Source organism: Neofelis nebulosa, chromosome 4, assembly GCF_028018385.1.
Source record: "Neofelis nebulosa isolate mNeoNeb1 chromosome 4, mNeoNeb1.pri, whole genome shotgun sequence".
NCBI classification, from domain to species: domain Eukaryota; kingdom Metazoa; phylum Chordata; class Mammalia; order Carnivora; family Felidae; genus Neofelis; species Neofelis nebulosa.
In genome coordinates this window covers 83805528-83821069 of record NC_080785.1, presented here as the reverse complement: position 1 = coordinate 83821069, position 15542 = coordinate 83805528, and the positions used below count along the sequence as shown (strand labels likewise).

Genomic DNA, 15542 nt, shown 5'->3' with positions numbered 1-15542 from the left:
CTTGATGATATCCTAAATCTGTAAATGCATTATTTTTTGGCAGAGAAATGGAAAAAAACACAACTTTCCCAATTTACATTTCCAAAGAGTACAGATGTTCAATGCTTCAGAGGGTAATAGAAGAAGGTTCCCAGACTAAGACCACAATTATTTATGGCCAGTACCACAGAGGAGGCTAAGAGTGTATATCGAGTTTTAATTTCTATTCCTCTCAGTATGTGTTTTGGAAGAATAACTAAACAGCTGTTTTTACTGAGGACTTGGATTTAAAAGAAAAAATATATTTTTTTTCTAAAAGTTTATAGTACTCTGATGTGATGGAAAAGAGTTTCACCTGCTCCTCTAAGGATGGAGACTTCCAGAGGACTATTCTTATACATCCTCCCATGGTCAGTAATAAATTTAGAAGTATATGCCTCTTTTTTTTCTGGAGTTATGAGATTTTCAAAGAATCAGTAATTAATTCATATATGTGGAATCTTAGAACAAATTTATCATAAAGAAAATGAAACACTCTCTCCCCAAAATTGACAGTCTTCATTAAATCTTTATATTTCATAGTCAGCTCTAATATTCTGGTGAGTTTCACAATTCTGTTTCAGTACTACACGCCTAGGACAGCTACACCACAATTATTGACATAAATATTTGTCAAATTTGGTAGCTTACTCTCTGCAAAAGGGCATATTAAAAGAAAACTTTAGGCCATCTTCTACCCAGTATCTAGAGTCTGATTTATATTTATATCAAATTTATGAATGCCATGCTTGCTAAGAATTAGTTTATTCATAAAAGAACTTCAGTTTCAAGTTGTCTTTATTCTACTTCAATATCCCTGATTTAATTGTAGCAAAAGATGTACTTTCTACCTCTACTAGAAACTTAGAGGTAAAGGAACATAGAGGGTCTTCAAAAAGAGGAGATATTTGAGTTGGTATTTGAAGAATGAGAAGTATTTTCCAGACATAAAATAGAGGAAGAAAGATACAACATGTAGTGAGAACAACAACCTAAAGGCTTGGAGGGAGAAACATGGAATGTCTTGAAAACAAGGGGAAATGGGGCTAAAATGAGTGTATTTTGGGATAGACTATATAATGAGGTTCCAAGAGAGATAAAAACAAAGGTACTTTAACATTCAGATTACCATATGGTGTAATATATGTAATGTATAGGAAGTTGTAAGATCAGATTTCAACTAACTTCTATTTTCAATATTTAATTCTTCCAACGTAACTAGTGATTTTAATTTCTATAGGAGTATATTGTCCAAAATGATTTTACTGAAAACATATCATGAGATATGAGAAATAGACATGTCAAGAATTTTTCATCCATGCTGAATAGTATAATAGCTAGGCTATCCAACATCAATATAGTTGGTTAATCTTTTTCTCAATGATAGACTATTCTATAACTTAAAATTATTATTTTCATTAGAATGCAAATGAAAAAATTTAGAAATTAAAAACAAATATAAAGTTTCTGATATGATTACACATAAGCATGTTAGAAAATAAAGTCATAATATCCTAGATTAGGGAATTAATTGCATGTGTTTTATAACTGCTTCAGTGATATCAAGGTATAAGTAGGTTCTCTGTGTAGTTGTGTTTTCTTAAAAATTAATGAAGTGTAGGGGCGCCTGGGTGGCTCGGTCGGTTGGGTGTCCGACTTCGGCTCAGGTCATGATCTCACGGTCCGTGGGTTCGAGCCCCGCGTCAGGCTCTGTGCTGACCGCTCAGAGCCTGGAGCCTGTTTCAGATTCTGTGTCTCCCTCTCTCTCTGCCCCTCCCCTGTTCATGCTCTGTCCGTCTCTGTCTCAAAAATAAATAAACGTTAAAAAAATTCAAAAAAAATTAATGAAGTGTCACTTGTCATCAGAGACAATGTCAACACATAGGGAACCTCCATGAACATTTAAAAAGGCACTGTCTCTGAAGGCACAAATTGTAAAATCCGGAGCTATTTGGCAAGCAGAATCTGGTCAGTCTCCTCTTGTGCCCCCCTCATATGTGTGCCTATATGGATGGTACAACCAACCTGTTGGGAATATGACTTTGCAAATAATTCAAATACATGTGATTTGTGTCTATTAATAATTACCTGTATTTCAAACTAACCATCCATCCTACATTTGTCCGCGTTGGGATTCCATTTACAACTCGCAGTTGTTTTGTTTTGGCACAAGATATTACGGGATCTAAAAAGAGGACCAAAGACAACATTTTGACAAAACATCTTGCAATAATCAGTGCCTCTCAGTTTGCTTAAAAGCATGGTACTTAAACAAATGTAACTACTGTAAGTTTGTCAGAAGAACATTTGGAGGAAAGAAGGTAAGTATTATGACTATAGTGTCAAAACAGGCCTAAAATGTTTGCTATGTTCATCTAAGTAGACAAGTAACATAAAAAAATGAATTAACTCAAGGTAGACAGCATTGCCATAGTGAGAGTGGCCTTGCCCACCAAGCACTAAGTATAGGCTCTTCATATATAACACTAATTGTTATTTCCTTCACAAAGCTCTATACAAAATGGAAGAATGTTCTTTATAGTAGCCATTTCTGAATATCAATGGAAATCAATAGCCTCAATGAAAAAAAAAACTATATTTGTTTTTTATTACTTCTTTTTTATGATAAGAATGTAGAGCCTTTTGAAACATGTTACCAGCATTGCATTTATTGAAATTGTATCCAGATGACAAAATTATTATGTCCAAATCATTAAACCCAAATGACATGATGCAGAATTCTTTGGCGTCAACTTTTTCCTGACCCTTCTCCGGATTCCTTGCCTTATCCTTTCTATTCCTGTGCATGGTCTAAAATTTCCATTTGCTTCTTCAGGCTGAGACAGAGCAGGTGGTCTCTTAAATCAAAACACTTGAGTATCTTCCTTCAGCCCAAGACATATGTGAAAATCAAAAACAAGCAGTTCTAAACAGATTTTCATAAATTGAATATTAACCGAACCTCTCAGTTTGTATCGTCTTTTACCTAGTGGTGCATGTCAAGAGCCTTAAAAATAGAGCAGGTAGACACATTGCATAACTTTCCAACCTTCTGGTTTTATTTTTTTTTCTGACTTTAGCATCCTGATTTAATTTAAAGGATGGTGAAGGTCCATTAATGTCCATTTTGCCCAAAATTATGAGTAAGATAAATGCTCTTCTCAAAGTTAAGTATAACATCTTATATTTTCTGATAGAGAATTGAATTTTGATGTTCAGTATGTAGTTGCCTTTGTAACCCCTTTACACAAGCACATAGAGAAGAATTTAATAAAAACAAATAGCTTAACTTATTTTTATGACAGAAGTTAATATAGTGATAAGATATTTTCCATGAAGAAAATAATGACATAACTTCTGACACATAGAGATTCGAATATACTATATATTACAAAAGATTACTTACGGTCTAAATTGACTATTGTAGGTGTGGTATCACCTTCACCTGTAAAATAAATATATACATATATACATAATTCATTCATACATATTTCTGGTATATAGAACCAAAAGTATATATTAAAATCCAAATATCCATGAATTGGATAATTTACTAAAATTTCAACATTTTATTTAAAGATAAAATGTGATAGTACGCTTTTAGTAATAATGTATGACTTTACTGGGTACTGTGAGGAAAGCCCTATTTTATGGCTGTGGAGACACTCAGGTGTGTGGTTTGATGAGTATTGGAAGCTTAGATTACACTGCTGGCCTCACGGAGCAGCCTGATTCTACAGAAATGTCCCAGAGGTGCCCAACATGATACACAATGAATATTCCATTGAATAGCACTAATGCTTATTATTGTTTGCTTGAGCCAGTCATATGGACTGACTGTGTTTTGTTTGCTTGTTTGTTTTTGCTTTTGTTTTTTTATTGTAATTTGGACCTTTTATAGTTTTTCTGAAAATCAGTTTTATTTTGTTATATGGTTGAGGATAACTGAAACACCGCATGCTTCAGAAAACTCTTTTAAGAATTCTAGAAGATAGAGGGGCACCTGGGTGGCTCAGTTGGTTAAGCGTCTGACTTCAGCTCAGGTCACGATCTCGCGGTCCGTGAGTTCGAGCCCCGCGTCAGGCTCTGGGCTGATGGCTCAGAGCCTGGAGCCTGCTTCTGATTCTGTGTCTCCCTCTCTTTCTGCCCCTCCCCCGTTCATGCTCTGTCTCTCTCTGTCTCAAAAATAAATAAACGTTAAAAAAAATTTTTTTTAAAGAATTCTAGAAGATAGAAATCAATGTCACTAATGGAAAAAGAGGGATGACAAAATATAATCGCGTTTTGTTGGAATATTTCAAATACTGATTCTTCCACATGGTAACAAAAACAAAAGTATGGGAAAAAAGAACACTGGGAACTGCAAGTTAATTCTAACTAAAATGTCATAACTTACTTTTTTTTTTCATAACCTCTCTACCAGGGTTTAATCTCTGCAAAGAGAAAAGCTTGGAAGATGCTAGGATTTGAAAATACTTATGCAGTAATGAATGAGGCATGCAACATTTCCTGTAGTTTAATGTCTGACTGTTCAGAATTCATGGTATAGAGTTTAGTCAGGCACTATTTAGACCCAGCTGGTTGTTAATCCCAGGAAATGCCCTGAGCTCAAATAAACCAGCAGCAAAACAATAAGGGCATATGGATTCCTTTGTAATACATGCAAATTTGACTGTTATTTATGGGAAATCTCATAAGAATTAATATATGCTGAAGGGTTGTTATTTATGTTAGTTTTCCAGATCTAGATATTTTAAAATGAATAAGGGTAAAGGCAAACATATAAATTTCATTATTTCCCTTTTTAGCTTATCCTTGGGGAGGGTTTTGTCTTAGAGTCAGCTGAAGTCAGTGTTTTAGCTCATAGTACAAATTAAGATTGAGGCCAACTATGGTCATTAAAACATCAAGGATATTGGTTATTCCACTCCAATCAATCACTTGAAAATTCTAAATTTAAAAACTAGATATTTAGTCCTTCTGGTGTTGTGCTGAAAAACACTAGACTGACCATTCTATCCTTATTGTATATCAAGTTTCCTATTTTTAAGCATCAAGTTAATAGGTCAACAAAATACTTAGTTCATTATTGTAATTTACTACAATATTTACATTTTTAAAAATTTATAGATATTGTATATTTAGGACTTTAATTACTCGTAGTTATTATATACATATATTTCCATTAAACCAATATTTCTCATGCTTTAGAATAAGCTGAAATACCACTTAAAATCAGATTTCTGAAGATTCTGAATTGGTAACTAGATTATGAGTTTTTTAAAAAGCATTCTAGGTTCTTCTGTTGAACACTTTGAGCAAAACTTTGAGAAACTGCTCTCTAGGCCTTTTCCATTTTACCATCAAATACTATTCTTGCTTCTTCTTTTTGCTTTTCCCATACTGTCTCCACCACAGGACTCAAATCTGAAATATACTTATTTATGATACAAATCTTTTGTATTGATTCAAGTTAAACTTGAAGGGAAACATGTCATTGATAAAGGGTTTACCTATGGAAGAGTAGGTAAATGTGTATGTGTCTACATTTATATGGCCTCAGAACCAAATATGAATTCTTACTGAAAAGAACCTTCTTGTAATGTATTCTTAGTTTCAACCCAAGCTCAAAACTTTATGGACATCACATATTTCTCCAGGTGGATATCTATGTTCCCATTCTCATTATATATTTTAATATGAATATATATTTATTAAATTATATTTACATAAATGTCTCTTCTCTACACTGAAAGATAACTGAAGGTAAAAAAATATTGTTTTTATTGTTGTATACCTAGCATGTTATAACATAGGGTTTTGTACACACTAGCAACTGAGTTTAAAATTAATAAGTGAATAAGTAATACAAACTGAGATGGAAGTTAAGTTTGTGCAAGGCACTTATAGTAATAGAGCTGAAATTCTTACCCTGGAAGTTGGAGTTGAAGCTCTTAACCACTACATTCTAAATATTTAATACTGAAGATTTGTCTAAGATCTACAAAGTATGTATGTGCATAGGTAAATATATAGGCATTTCTACAATTTTATTTTTACATATCTGATAATCCTAAAAATGTATGTTAAGTATTGTTCTGTAAACATTTTTTAAAAAGAAATTAAAACTTTTGCATGTTTTTTAATACAAATGTACAGTGTGAAAATGATTTATACAGTCTCTACAGTTAAATAAATAAGAACTCAAATCTTCTAAAGATAAATTTTATTAGCCTTTCACCAGTGGGAAAATATAAATAAATCCTGGCTATAAATATTAGTTAGAAAAATGACAGTGTAAAAATATTTATTGAAATTAATGTTCAGAATATATTGAAATAAAAATGAGTTATTTGCAATAGCATTTAATCACATACTAGCAACACTCTGAAGTCTTTCAATAGCACATTACTAACTTTTAGTTTTAAAATGTTAGTTGAAAATATGTTTTGAGAACTTTTAAATTATTAGAGTCCTGTGTCAGTTAGGTTTATAAACCAAATTACGCTTCTCTGAGATTCTACAGGACCATTTTACTCTGAACTATGTCGTGGTGTGCAATAGAACTGTTTTAGAAACCTGACATTTTCCCTTCTTCCTAGACCACTGGATATTTTATTAGCCTCCATCATTCTTAATCATAGAGACGTCACAGAAAGATACCACCAGGTAAAGCTAATGTTTATAAAGAATAATCCTTTAACCATTAAAAAAAATATATGTGCCAAATAGGTAGGTTTCTTTGCTTTTTACTGCTAAAACTAGAAAGACATCTTCTGAAGAAGAACATTTTAAGGTCCTAAGCCAACCCTAATATGGGAAAAATAGAAAATTAGGAACGCACTAATTAATTTGAAAGGCTATGATTATAACTAATGAAATAAATATATGTAATATAATAACATATATAATAATATATAATTTATTTATAAGCATATAAGGTGTTTATTTACTATTATAGAGAATTTATTTATTAAAAATAGGTTGGGAAGTTACAAGTCACTTATAACCATACTAGATGAATATCATATTTAAGAAGTTTGCCTATTTATGATAAAATTTCAGAAATATGACTAGTGTTGGGGTGCCTAGGTGGCTCAGCTGGTTAAGCATCCTACTTCTGCTCAGGTCATGATCTCACGGCTCATGAGTTCAAGCCCGCGTAAGGCTCTGTGCTCACAGCTCAGAGCCTACAGCCTGCTTCTGAATCTGTATCTCCCTCTCTTTCTGCCCTCCCCCACTCCCACCCTGTGTGTGTCTCTCTCCCTCTCTCAAAAATAATCATTAAAAAGAGAAAGAAAAAAAGAAACATGACTAGTGTTTCCACTTAAGGTAAGAAATTATCTGTTTAATTTGCCATAAATTATGTGTTTGTATTTCATGTTTTTTTTTTAAGTTTATTTATTTATTTTGAGAGAGAGAGAGAGAGAGAGAGAGAGAGAGAGAGAGAGAGAGAATGAGCAGGGGAGGGGCAGAGAGACAGGAAAAGAGAATCCCAAGCAAGCTTCACACTGTCAGCGCGGAGCCCATATGGGGCTCAGACTCACGAACTTTGAGATCTTGAGCTGAGCTGAAATGAAGAGTCGGATGTTTAACTGACTGAGCTGCCCAGGTGCCGCTGTATTTCATGTTTTAAAGCAAACATCATTTCTTCATTTTAATCCTTTAAAATGGGTACTTTTGTTCCTATTTTCAGGGTACTTGCTACTGGCTTATGTCACAAGAGAAACATTCTTTTTTTTTTGCGTTTTTTATATTTTAATTCCAGTGTAGTTAACATACAGTGTCATATTAGTTTCAGGTGTACAATATAGTGATTCAACAATTGTATACATTGCTAAGTGTTCATCATAATTGTACTCTTTAATCCCCTTCACCTATTTCACTCATCCCCCACCCACCAAGAAAAACATTCTTAAAATAAAGGGTGTCCTTTTGTAGACATGAGATAGTTTAACATAATGTTTAAAGATGTTTGCTATAAACAGAGCTATGAGATATGTAGTCTAGTAAGATGGTCTTTTGCTACTGACACAGTTTTATAATAAGGCTTTTTCACTCAATACCACATGGAGGATATACTTCCATCTCAATATATATTATTCAGTGGTGCTCAATTAGGATGATTTTGTCCCCCAGGGGACTTTTGACGATATTTAGAGATAATTTTTGAGTCTCAATATTTTTTTTTTAAATTTTTTTTTCCAACGTTTTTTATTTATTTTTGGGACAGAGAGAGACAGAGCATGAACAGGGGAGGGGCAGAGAGAGAGGGAGGCACAGAAGCGGAAACAGGCTCCAGGCTCTGAGCCATCAGCCCAGAGCCTGACGCGGGGCTCGAACTCACGGACTGCGAGATCGTGACCTGGCTGAAGTCGGACGCTTAACCGACTGCGCCACCCAGGCGCCCCGAGTCTCAATATTTTTTTATTGACATCTACTGGATAGAGGCCGGGGACACTACCAAACATTCTATATTGCACAGGACAGCTTCCTACATCAAAGATTTATGCAGTACAAAATGTCACTAGTGCCAAGATTGAAAACTCCCAAGACATTTCTCTAAGCTGACTTCCAGACAAGCTTTCCAATTCACCAAGTTTCACAGTATTGAAAGATTTTAACTAGCCAGACCTTCACAAACATTGGGCATAAATAATTACTTTCTTATTTGCCAATCTTATTGGTGAAAATGATCTTATGCTTTTCTAATTTATTTTTTTTATTAAGTTTTAATTGATTTTTGTTTATTTGTTTGATTATACTTATTCTTTAAGATTCATTTTCTTCATTTTTCTCCTAAAGTGTGACATTTTTTTCTTATTGATATATAGGAGCCCTTTTATATGAGGTATATCAGACATATGTATTTTACATATATCTTTTACTTTAGACACTGATATTCTTTTAACAAAATCATCTTTGACTCAGAAATGTGGTGAGAATGCTCTAGACTTTTTAATATTTGGTAAGGCACGAGAAGAAAATGAAAGCAATGTTATTTCAGGTCTGTCTATGGGTCTGTTACTGGATGGGGGTTTTGTAAGAGCTCTGCTATACTCACAGCCTGAACAGTTAGTATTGAGAGGGAAGTCTTTATGGTGCAGTCATTTTGGAACCATGACCATTTATTGCGTATGGATTTCAAATGAGAATCTTCTGAGGAGGAAAATATTATTTAAAAGGTCATCAGAATGTCTCTTTGTCTACAAAGAGATGAAGAAAGATGTGTGTGTGTGTGTGTGTGTGTGTGTGTGTGTCTGCCCGTCAGTGTGGAATGCATCCCCACTTTAGGATTGACTCCAGCCCTCCTATATTTCCACCTCTGATTAAGGTATCAATTTAGTGGAGATTCAGTGTATTTAAAATATTTCATCTGAAGAAGATCACTGAAAGTACTTACAACGAGAAATAGGACAATAATCCCATGGAATGAGAGGATTTCCCGTGTAACACCAGGGGCCATGGGCATCATCATCAGGATTCCGGCAGTAATTCTTATTCAGCTTACTAGCATCTGGTTCCCAGAAGATATGCCTGCATAAACAACAAGCTCTGAAGATCACAAGATGCTCAGTTTGTCCAACAGAAACAAACTGTCACCAAGAAGATAAAATCCTAGCATGTAACTTCCATTATAGAAACAACACGAGTTTCTCTTTGGTGTGAATTTTAATTATTTTATTTTAGACTTATTTTGTTGTTCTTACAGTTTGGAATCATGTGCTCTAACTCAGGAATTTGGAATATGGCTAAGCGATTAGACAGATAAAATGATGAGAGGTTTTGTGATTTGCTTCTATTTAATAATTACAGTGGTAAGGTAACAATACCCCTATTCATAGAAGTGGAGAAACACTGCCAGAAAAACAGCAGATGGCAAAGAAAATCAAGGTTATAAAACACCTAGAAAATGCAAGCTATTGCAAAAGTATTTTTCATGTTTCAAAAACGTAAGAAGCATGACTAGCAACATCATTATAAGAAAAGACAGAAAGACACACTGAAAAATTAATAATAATGTGCTAATGAAATAAACTCTAAAATATCATTGTTTATATAATTACAATAGATGATCTTTGGACAGATAACTGAGTAACACTTTCTCATTTTACATCTTACTAAGTTTATTACATAAGAAAAGCAAAAACTCTCTACGTTATTTTGTAAGGCCATGCCCACTCATATAACATCAATATTTGTATTTATTTAATGAGCTTAATACAGCCAAATCCCAAATGGCCATCCTGACCAAGTCATGAAAACTGTACAAGTAACTGAATTTGTTTTGGATTATCAATTACTACTATGCTTGATTGTAATTAATGGGTCATTCAAAACAACGGAAAGATCTTGGACAGGGAAAGTTGGACTATCTTTCCAAACTTAGGTTCATTCCCTGGACTAATGACAACAGCAAACACATATAGTAATTACTGTGTACCAGATTCTATTATATGTGATTTACATATATAACCTTAGACCAACCTAATGAGACAGGCTATCTTATTTTTGAGGAAATAGTAATCCACAGAAGCTAATTTTTCTAAGGTCACATGGCTTATAAGCAGTAGAGCAGAGGTTTGAACACCTGGCTCTTTCCAGGGTCAGTTTTCAAAACCACCATTCCGTACTATGTCCTTACTCAGTTGTAGGTTATTCTTAAACCAAAATGGTAACATGCAACTTATCATTCATCAAGTTCCTGCAAATTGTTTTCAAATGACTTTTAACTATTTCTGAAGGTCCAACCCAAACTCAGTGAATTAAGAGTTATAACCATGAGTTCCCTAAATAAACACTTCCAGTGGTATGCTGGTAATGTTTAAAAGGGCACTCTGAGATGTATATGAAGTCTTTATTTGTTGTCCTTGCTGATTTCTGCAGTGTAAATTCTTCCATCATAAAAACGTCAAGTTCCCAATGTGAAATCTCTGAAGGCAGAATTGGTACACTTGTCTGTCACAAGTCCATAAAAGCTAGGTCCACCCCACCATATTTCTAAAAATTCCTTCAAAAATATCAGTGTTGAAATATAGCATTTAATCTTAATCACACTAATTCTCACTTAAAATTCTGTAATGAATCTCTTTAATACTTAAGATAAAATCCAAAGGTTTTTTTTTTTTTGAAGTTTATTTATTTATTTGAGACAGATGGAGAGAGAGGAAAGAGAACATGAGTGGGGGAGGGGCAGAGAGAGAAGAGAAGAGAGAGAATCTCAAGCAGGCTCTATGCTATCAACACAGAGCCCAGCATGGGCTTGATCCCACAATCCATGAGATGATGACCTGTGCTGAAACCAAGAGTTAGAAACTTAACTGAGCCACCCAGGTACCCCCAAGTCCAAAGTTTTTAACACACCTTACAAGGCAATATATGGTCTTGCTACTGGAGAATTTCTTGTCTGTGGATATTGACCAACCTTACCAAAATTATTTCTGATTTTCAACACTTCAATCTTTGGGCTTTGGGACAAGCTATTCTTTCTGCCTGAGGTACTCTCCTCCAACACTTCCTTTGACCAACTCCTAGTTAACATATATGTCCCAATTAATGTCCCTTTTTCTAGGAAGCCTTCCAGAGTGTGAAATCCATGAGGCTAGAATTCTTATGTTTGAAATCCCAAAGCTACGGTGCCCAGTACAGTAGCTACTAGCCACATGGGGCTACTGAAGAATTGGTATGTGGCTAGTCCAAATTGAGAGATGCTTTAATTGTAAATATATACCAGATCTTGAAGCTGTAATATGAAAAACATGTAAAAAGTCTCATTGACAATTTTTCTATTGAATACATATGGAAAGGAAAAGGCTTTGGATACATTGGATTAGTAACATGTATTATATAAAATAGTTTTGCCTGTTTATTTTTACTTCCTTAAATGTGACTGTTAGTGCAGATTACATGTGTGAAATGCATATTTATGTTAGAGAACACTGCTTTAGGACTGTCTCTACTGGTTTGTGAAGTATATTAAATGAAACCATGTCATCCACTAGCGAGTACATTTTCAAAGATAATAAAGTTATAACTAAAATAGGACTAGAGGCCAAATAACAACCTCTCCGAGCCCTTACATCCTTATTCACATATATAGAAATATCTTCCACATAGGACTGTGGTGGCCAAATACGATCAAATGACACTAACTTTTTTTCCTTTTATTCATAGTACATATATTCTGAGATATTTGTTAAAAATCAGTTTTATGTCGCAACCATGTCTCAGATTTGCCACTTAATTATACAGTCTTATCAAGTCATACAGTTGCTTCCCAATATAACCGTATCATCCTTAAAAGTGGAGCCAAAACTTATGCCCACTTTTTGTTAACTTTTCCCATGGCACCTATCACAGAACAGAACACATAGTAAATGTCCAATAAAAAATGTGCTAGATTGAATTACTTATCTAAAGGTTTGTTACATGGAGGGAAAATGCTAAATTGAGTTGCACAGAATGACAAATCTAAAGCTTTTATTACCTTAATATAATATATAAAAGACTAGAAAGAAATAGCAATGTGCGTATCTGAATATACTATCTGCTGTTATCACTACATATTATATATTGAAAGAAAGAAATTTACACACCTGTGTAAGTCTTCCATGTTCTTCTCCCACATTGAACATGTTAGTCCAGATCGTGTTTTGGATAAATTGCCCATATAATTTTTGCCATTCCCACGATAACAATCTAAACATAAAATATATGGAAGGAAGTCTAATGAATACAAGGAAGTATAGAACAAAAAGATTTTTTACAAGCATGAAAGTCAACATAAAAGTTAACACACTCTGAAATCAGTATAAGTCAAAGATACTCCTGTATTTCAGATTAAAATATCTTTATTTTCAACCAAAGTTTTCTTCCTCGAAATAAGGGTTTATATATCACACTACAAACTTAAAACAATCAAAGAAAAAATTAAATGAGTGGCCCATAGGGACACTAAATAAATGAGAATTTTTACAATGGTATATTTATTTCTCAACATTTTCTTCTGAAAAAATTTGCTTCACAGGAGAGTCACAAGAATGATATAATGAACACTCATATACCCGTCACATTTGTTGTGTTTTGAATTTTGTCTTCCTGAAAAAACATTCTGAGTCACTCAAGCCAGCTGTTTTGCAAATGCTCTTTAATTCCATTTTGTCTGATTATTTTCTCATGATTAAAATCAAGATAAAGGCAGGATTATGGCAAAGATGATATTTTGTCCTTTTCACAGCAGTTTATCATGTGATGTGACATATTTTATCATGTTCCATTATTGGTAGTGAGTTTGATAATTTGGTTAACTGATGTAAAGGAAAATTTGGGGGACCTTTCAGATTGAATCAGCATCTTATTGCCAAACAAATGTTCATAAATGGCTTGGCCTACTTTGGTTGGTTTTGCATGAATCAGTGATTACTATGCTGGTTTTAAAATAATTGTTTTACAATTTCCTGCATTTCTTTATTTATTATCATTTTTCTGTAAATGAGAATGTTTTCTTCCCCCCCACTACGTCTATTTAAGTATTCAACTACTACCAGTAGTAGCAATAAAATGTCTGTAGTAGAAGTGGTAATATACACATAGACTTATGTGTCCTCTTTTTACTCAACATGATGATCTATTCCCGTTGCTGATTTTGATACTCAAAATTGTTTCAAAGTTGATTGATGGAAGCCATTTTAAGCTGGTTTTATGTCTTTTAATGTGTCCCATGTGGTTTTATTTTTCACTTTTTTTCAATTGAATAATTTGTGTTTTATTAAACATTGATAGAAATGTCAATATTTCTAATTTTTAAATATCACAAAAAGGAAGTCATGGTCTTCCAAACACATGAGTTGCAGTTCTATATTTGAAAAGAAGCACTTTCCTTATTTTAAAATAGTAACACACATTTTCAAAGTGACTATTGATTAAACATTCCTGATTTTTATATGAATGAGCACTATAGATTTGACTATAAAATGTTATCTACAAATATACATCAACATTAAGACTATTTGTTTTAAATTTGGTAAACCATAGTCTATTGTCACTGGCTTTAAATATGCTTTGTATAATCATAATAGGTATAAATCCTAATAACAATTTTACATAAACAATTTAATAATATGTTCAGGAATCAGTTAACATAATGAAAAACAAATATAATAAGCATATTCAAAAGCCATGTTTTCATATCCATGGATCACATTTTGCAGTAGCACTATAAGGAATTTGGGCTTAAATATAAAAACTAAAATAGGATAGGATTTGATACAGGTAATATCATAGTCATTCCAATACACAATGAAATTGCTCTCAGAAAGCATAAATTTGTAAAATCTCATACTTGCACATATGCAGAATATACGAGTGAATTCATTTTCCTCTGACAGTGCTTTCCTCCCCCCCCATCCCCCCCATGTTAGGAAAGTTTAAGTCTTTGGCTGTTAGGTAGTAAATTCTTTAGATAGACTCTTACTGAAGAAAACAATTGTGCAATACAGTATGCTAGTACTATTATTTTATACATTTTGAATTTTTGCACATACGCTTTCTGTGTCATAGGAAGAGATGCTCCTAACCACCATCACCCTTTTATTTGAATACAGGCTATGGGACTTTTTATTTTAGAATAGATTTGACTTACAGGAAAGTTTTAACTTTGTACAGAGACTTCTCATATACCAGACAGTTTTCCCTACTTTTAATATATTACATCAGTATGATAGATTTGTCTTAAATATTAAGCCATACTGATGCATTATTAACTGGAGACCACATTTTGTTTAAATATTTTTAGTTAACCTAATATCCTCTTTTGTATTCTAGGATTCCACATGATACCACATTATGTTGAGTTGTCATGTTTTCTGAGGTTCTTCTAAATATGACAGTTTTTCAGGCTTTCTTCTTTGATGACTTTGTCAGTTTTAAGGAAAATAGGTCAAGTATTTTGTAAACTGTCCATTTATTGGGTTTGTCTGATGTTTTCCTCATGGTTAGATAATGGTTATAGGTTTTTGAGAGGAAGACATGAATTTTTTATAACTTCTTAACTTGCTGGTGAAAGATATTCCAGCCTCACCTTATACTCTCTTTGTCCCGGGCCTCCTAACATCATCAATTTCTCTAAGGAACTCTTGTTTATTTTGGGGATGGAAAGTAAGTAGAAGACAAGAAATCGGTGCCAAATGTGCTTATTTCTATTTGGTGCCATCATTTCTAGTTCCTTTTATTTGATAGAGCTAGGTAGTGTGTGTGTGTGTGTGTGTGTGTGTGTGTGTGTGTGTGTGTTTGTGTGTGTGTGTCTAACTTCAGTCTAATACCACAGTTCTTCCTTCCATCCATTCCATTATTGTGAGAAACCTCATTCCAGGTAACATTGTGTTTGCCCATTTTCTCAATTCTACAATGTACACAAAATAATTTCAAAACTATGTCCCAATACTAACAAAAACTTACACTTTAAAGTTCAAAATCTATTTATAGTTATTTAGCCCTAAATATATCCCAGTGAGGCCATATACAGC

At 33.5% G+C, this 15542-nt stretch overlaps 1 protein-coding gene across 3 annotated transcripts in view; it reads right to left on the bottom strand.

Moving 5' to 3' along the window:
• The window catches only part of HGF (hepatocyte growth factor), a 77023-nt gene that overhangs the window by 10546 nt on the left and 50935 nt on the right, over positions 1–15542 (bottom strand). For all 3 annotated transcript variants that reach the window (XM_058725266.1, XM_058725267.1, XM_058725268.1), the window contains 4 exons: positions 12615–12717; positions 9422–9555; positions 3425–3463; positions 2107–2203 (listed from right to left, as the gene is read on the bottom strand). In XM_058725266.1, the coding sequence (XP_058581249.1) occupies positions 2107–2203; positions 3425–3463; positions 9422–9555; positions 12615–12717 (373 nt within the window). The remainder of the gene's footprint in view (positions 1–2106; positions 2204–3424; positions 3464–9421; positions 9556–12614; positions 12718–15542) is intronic.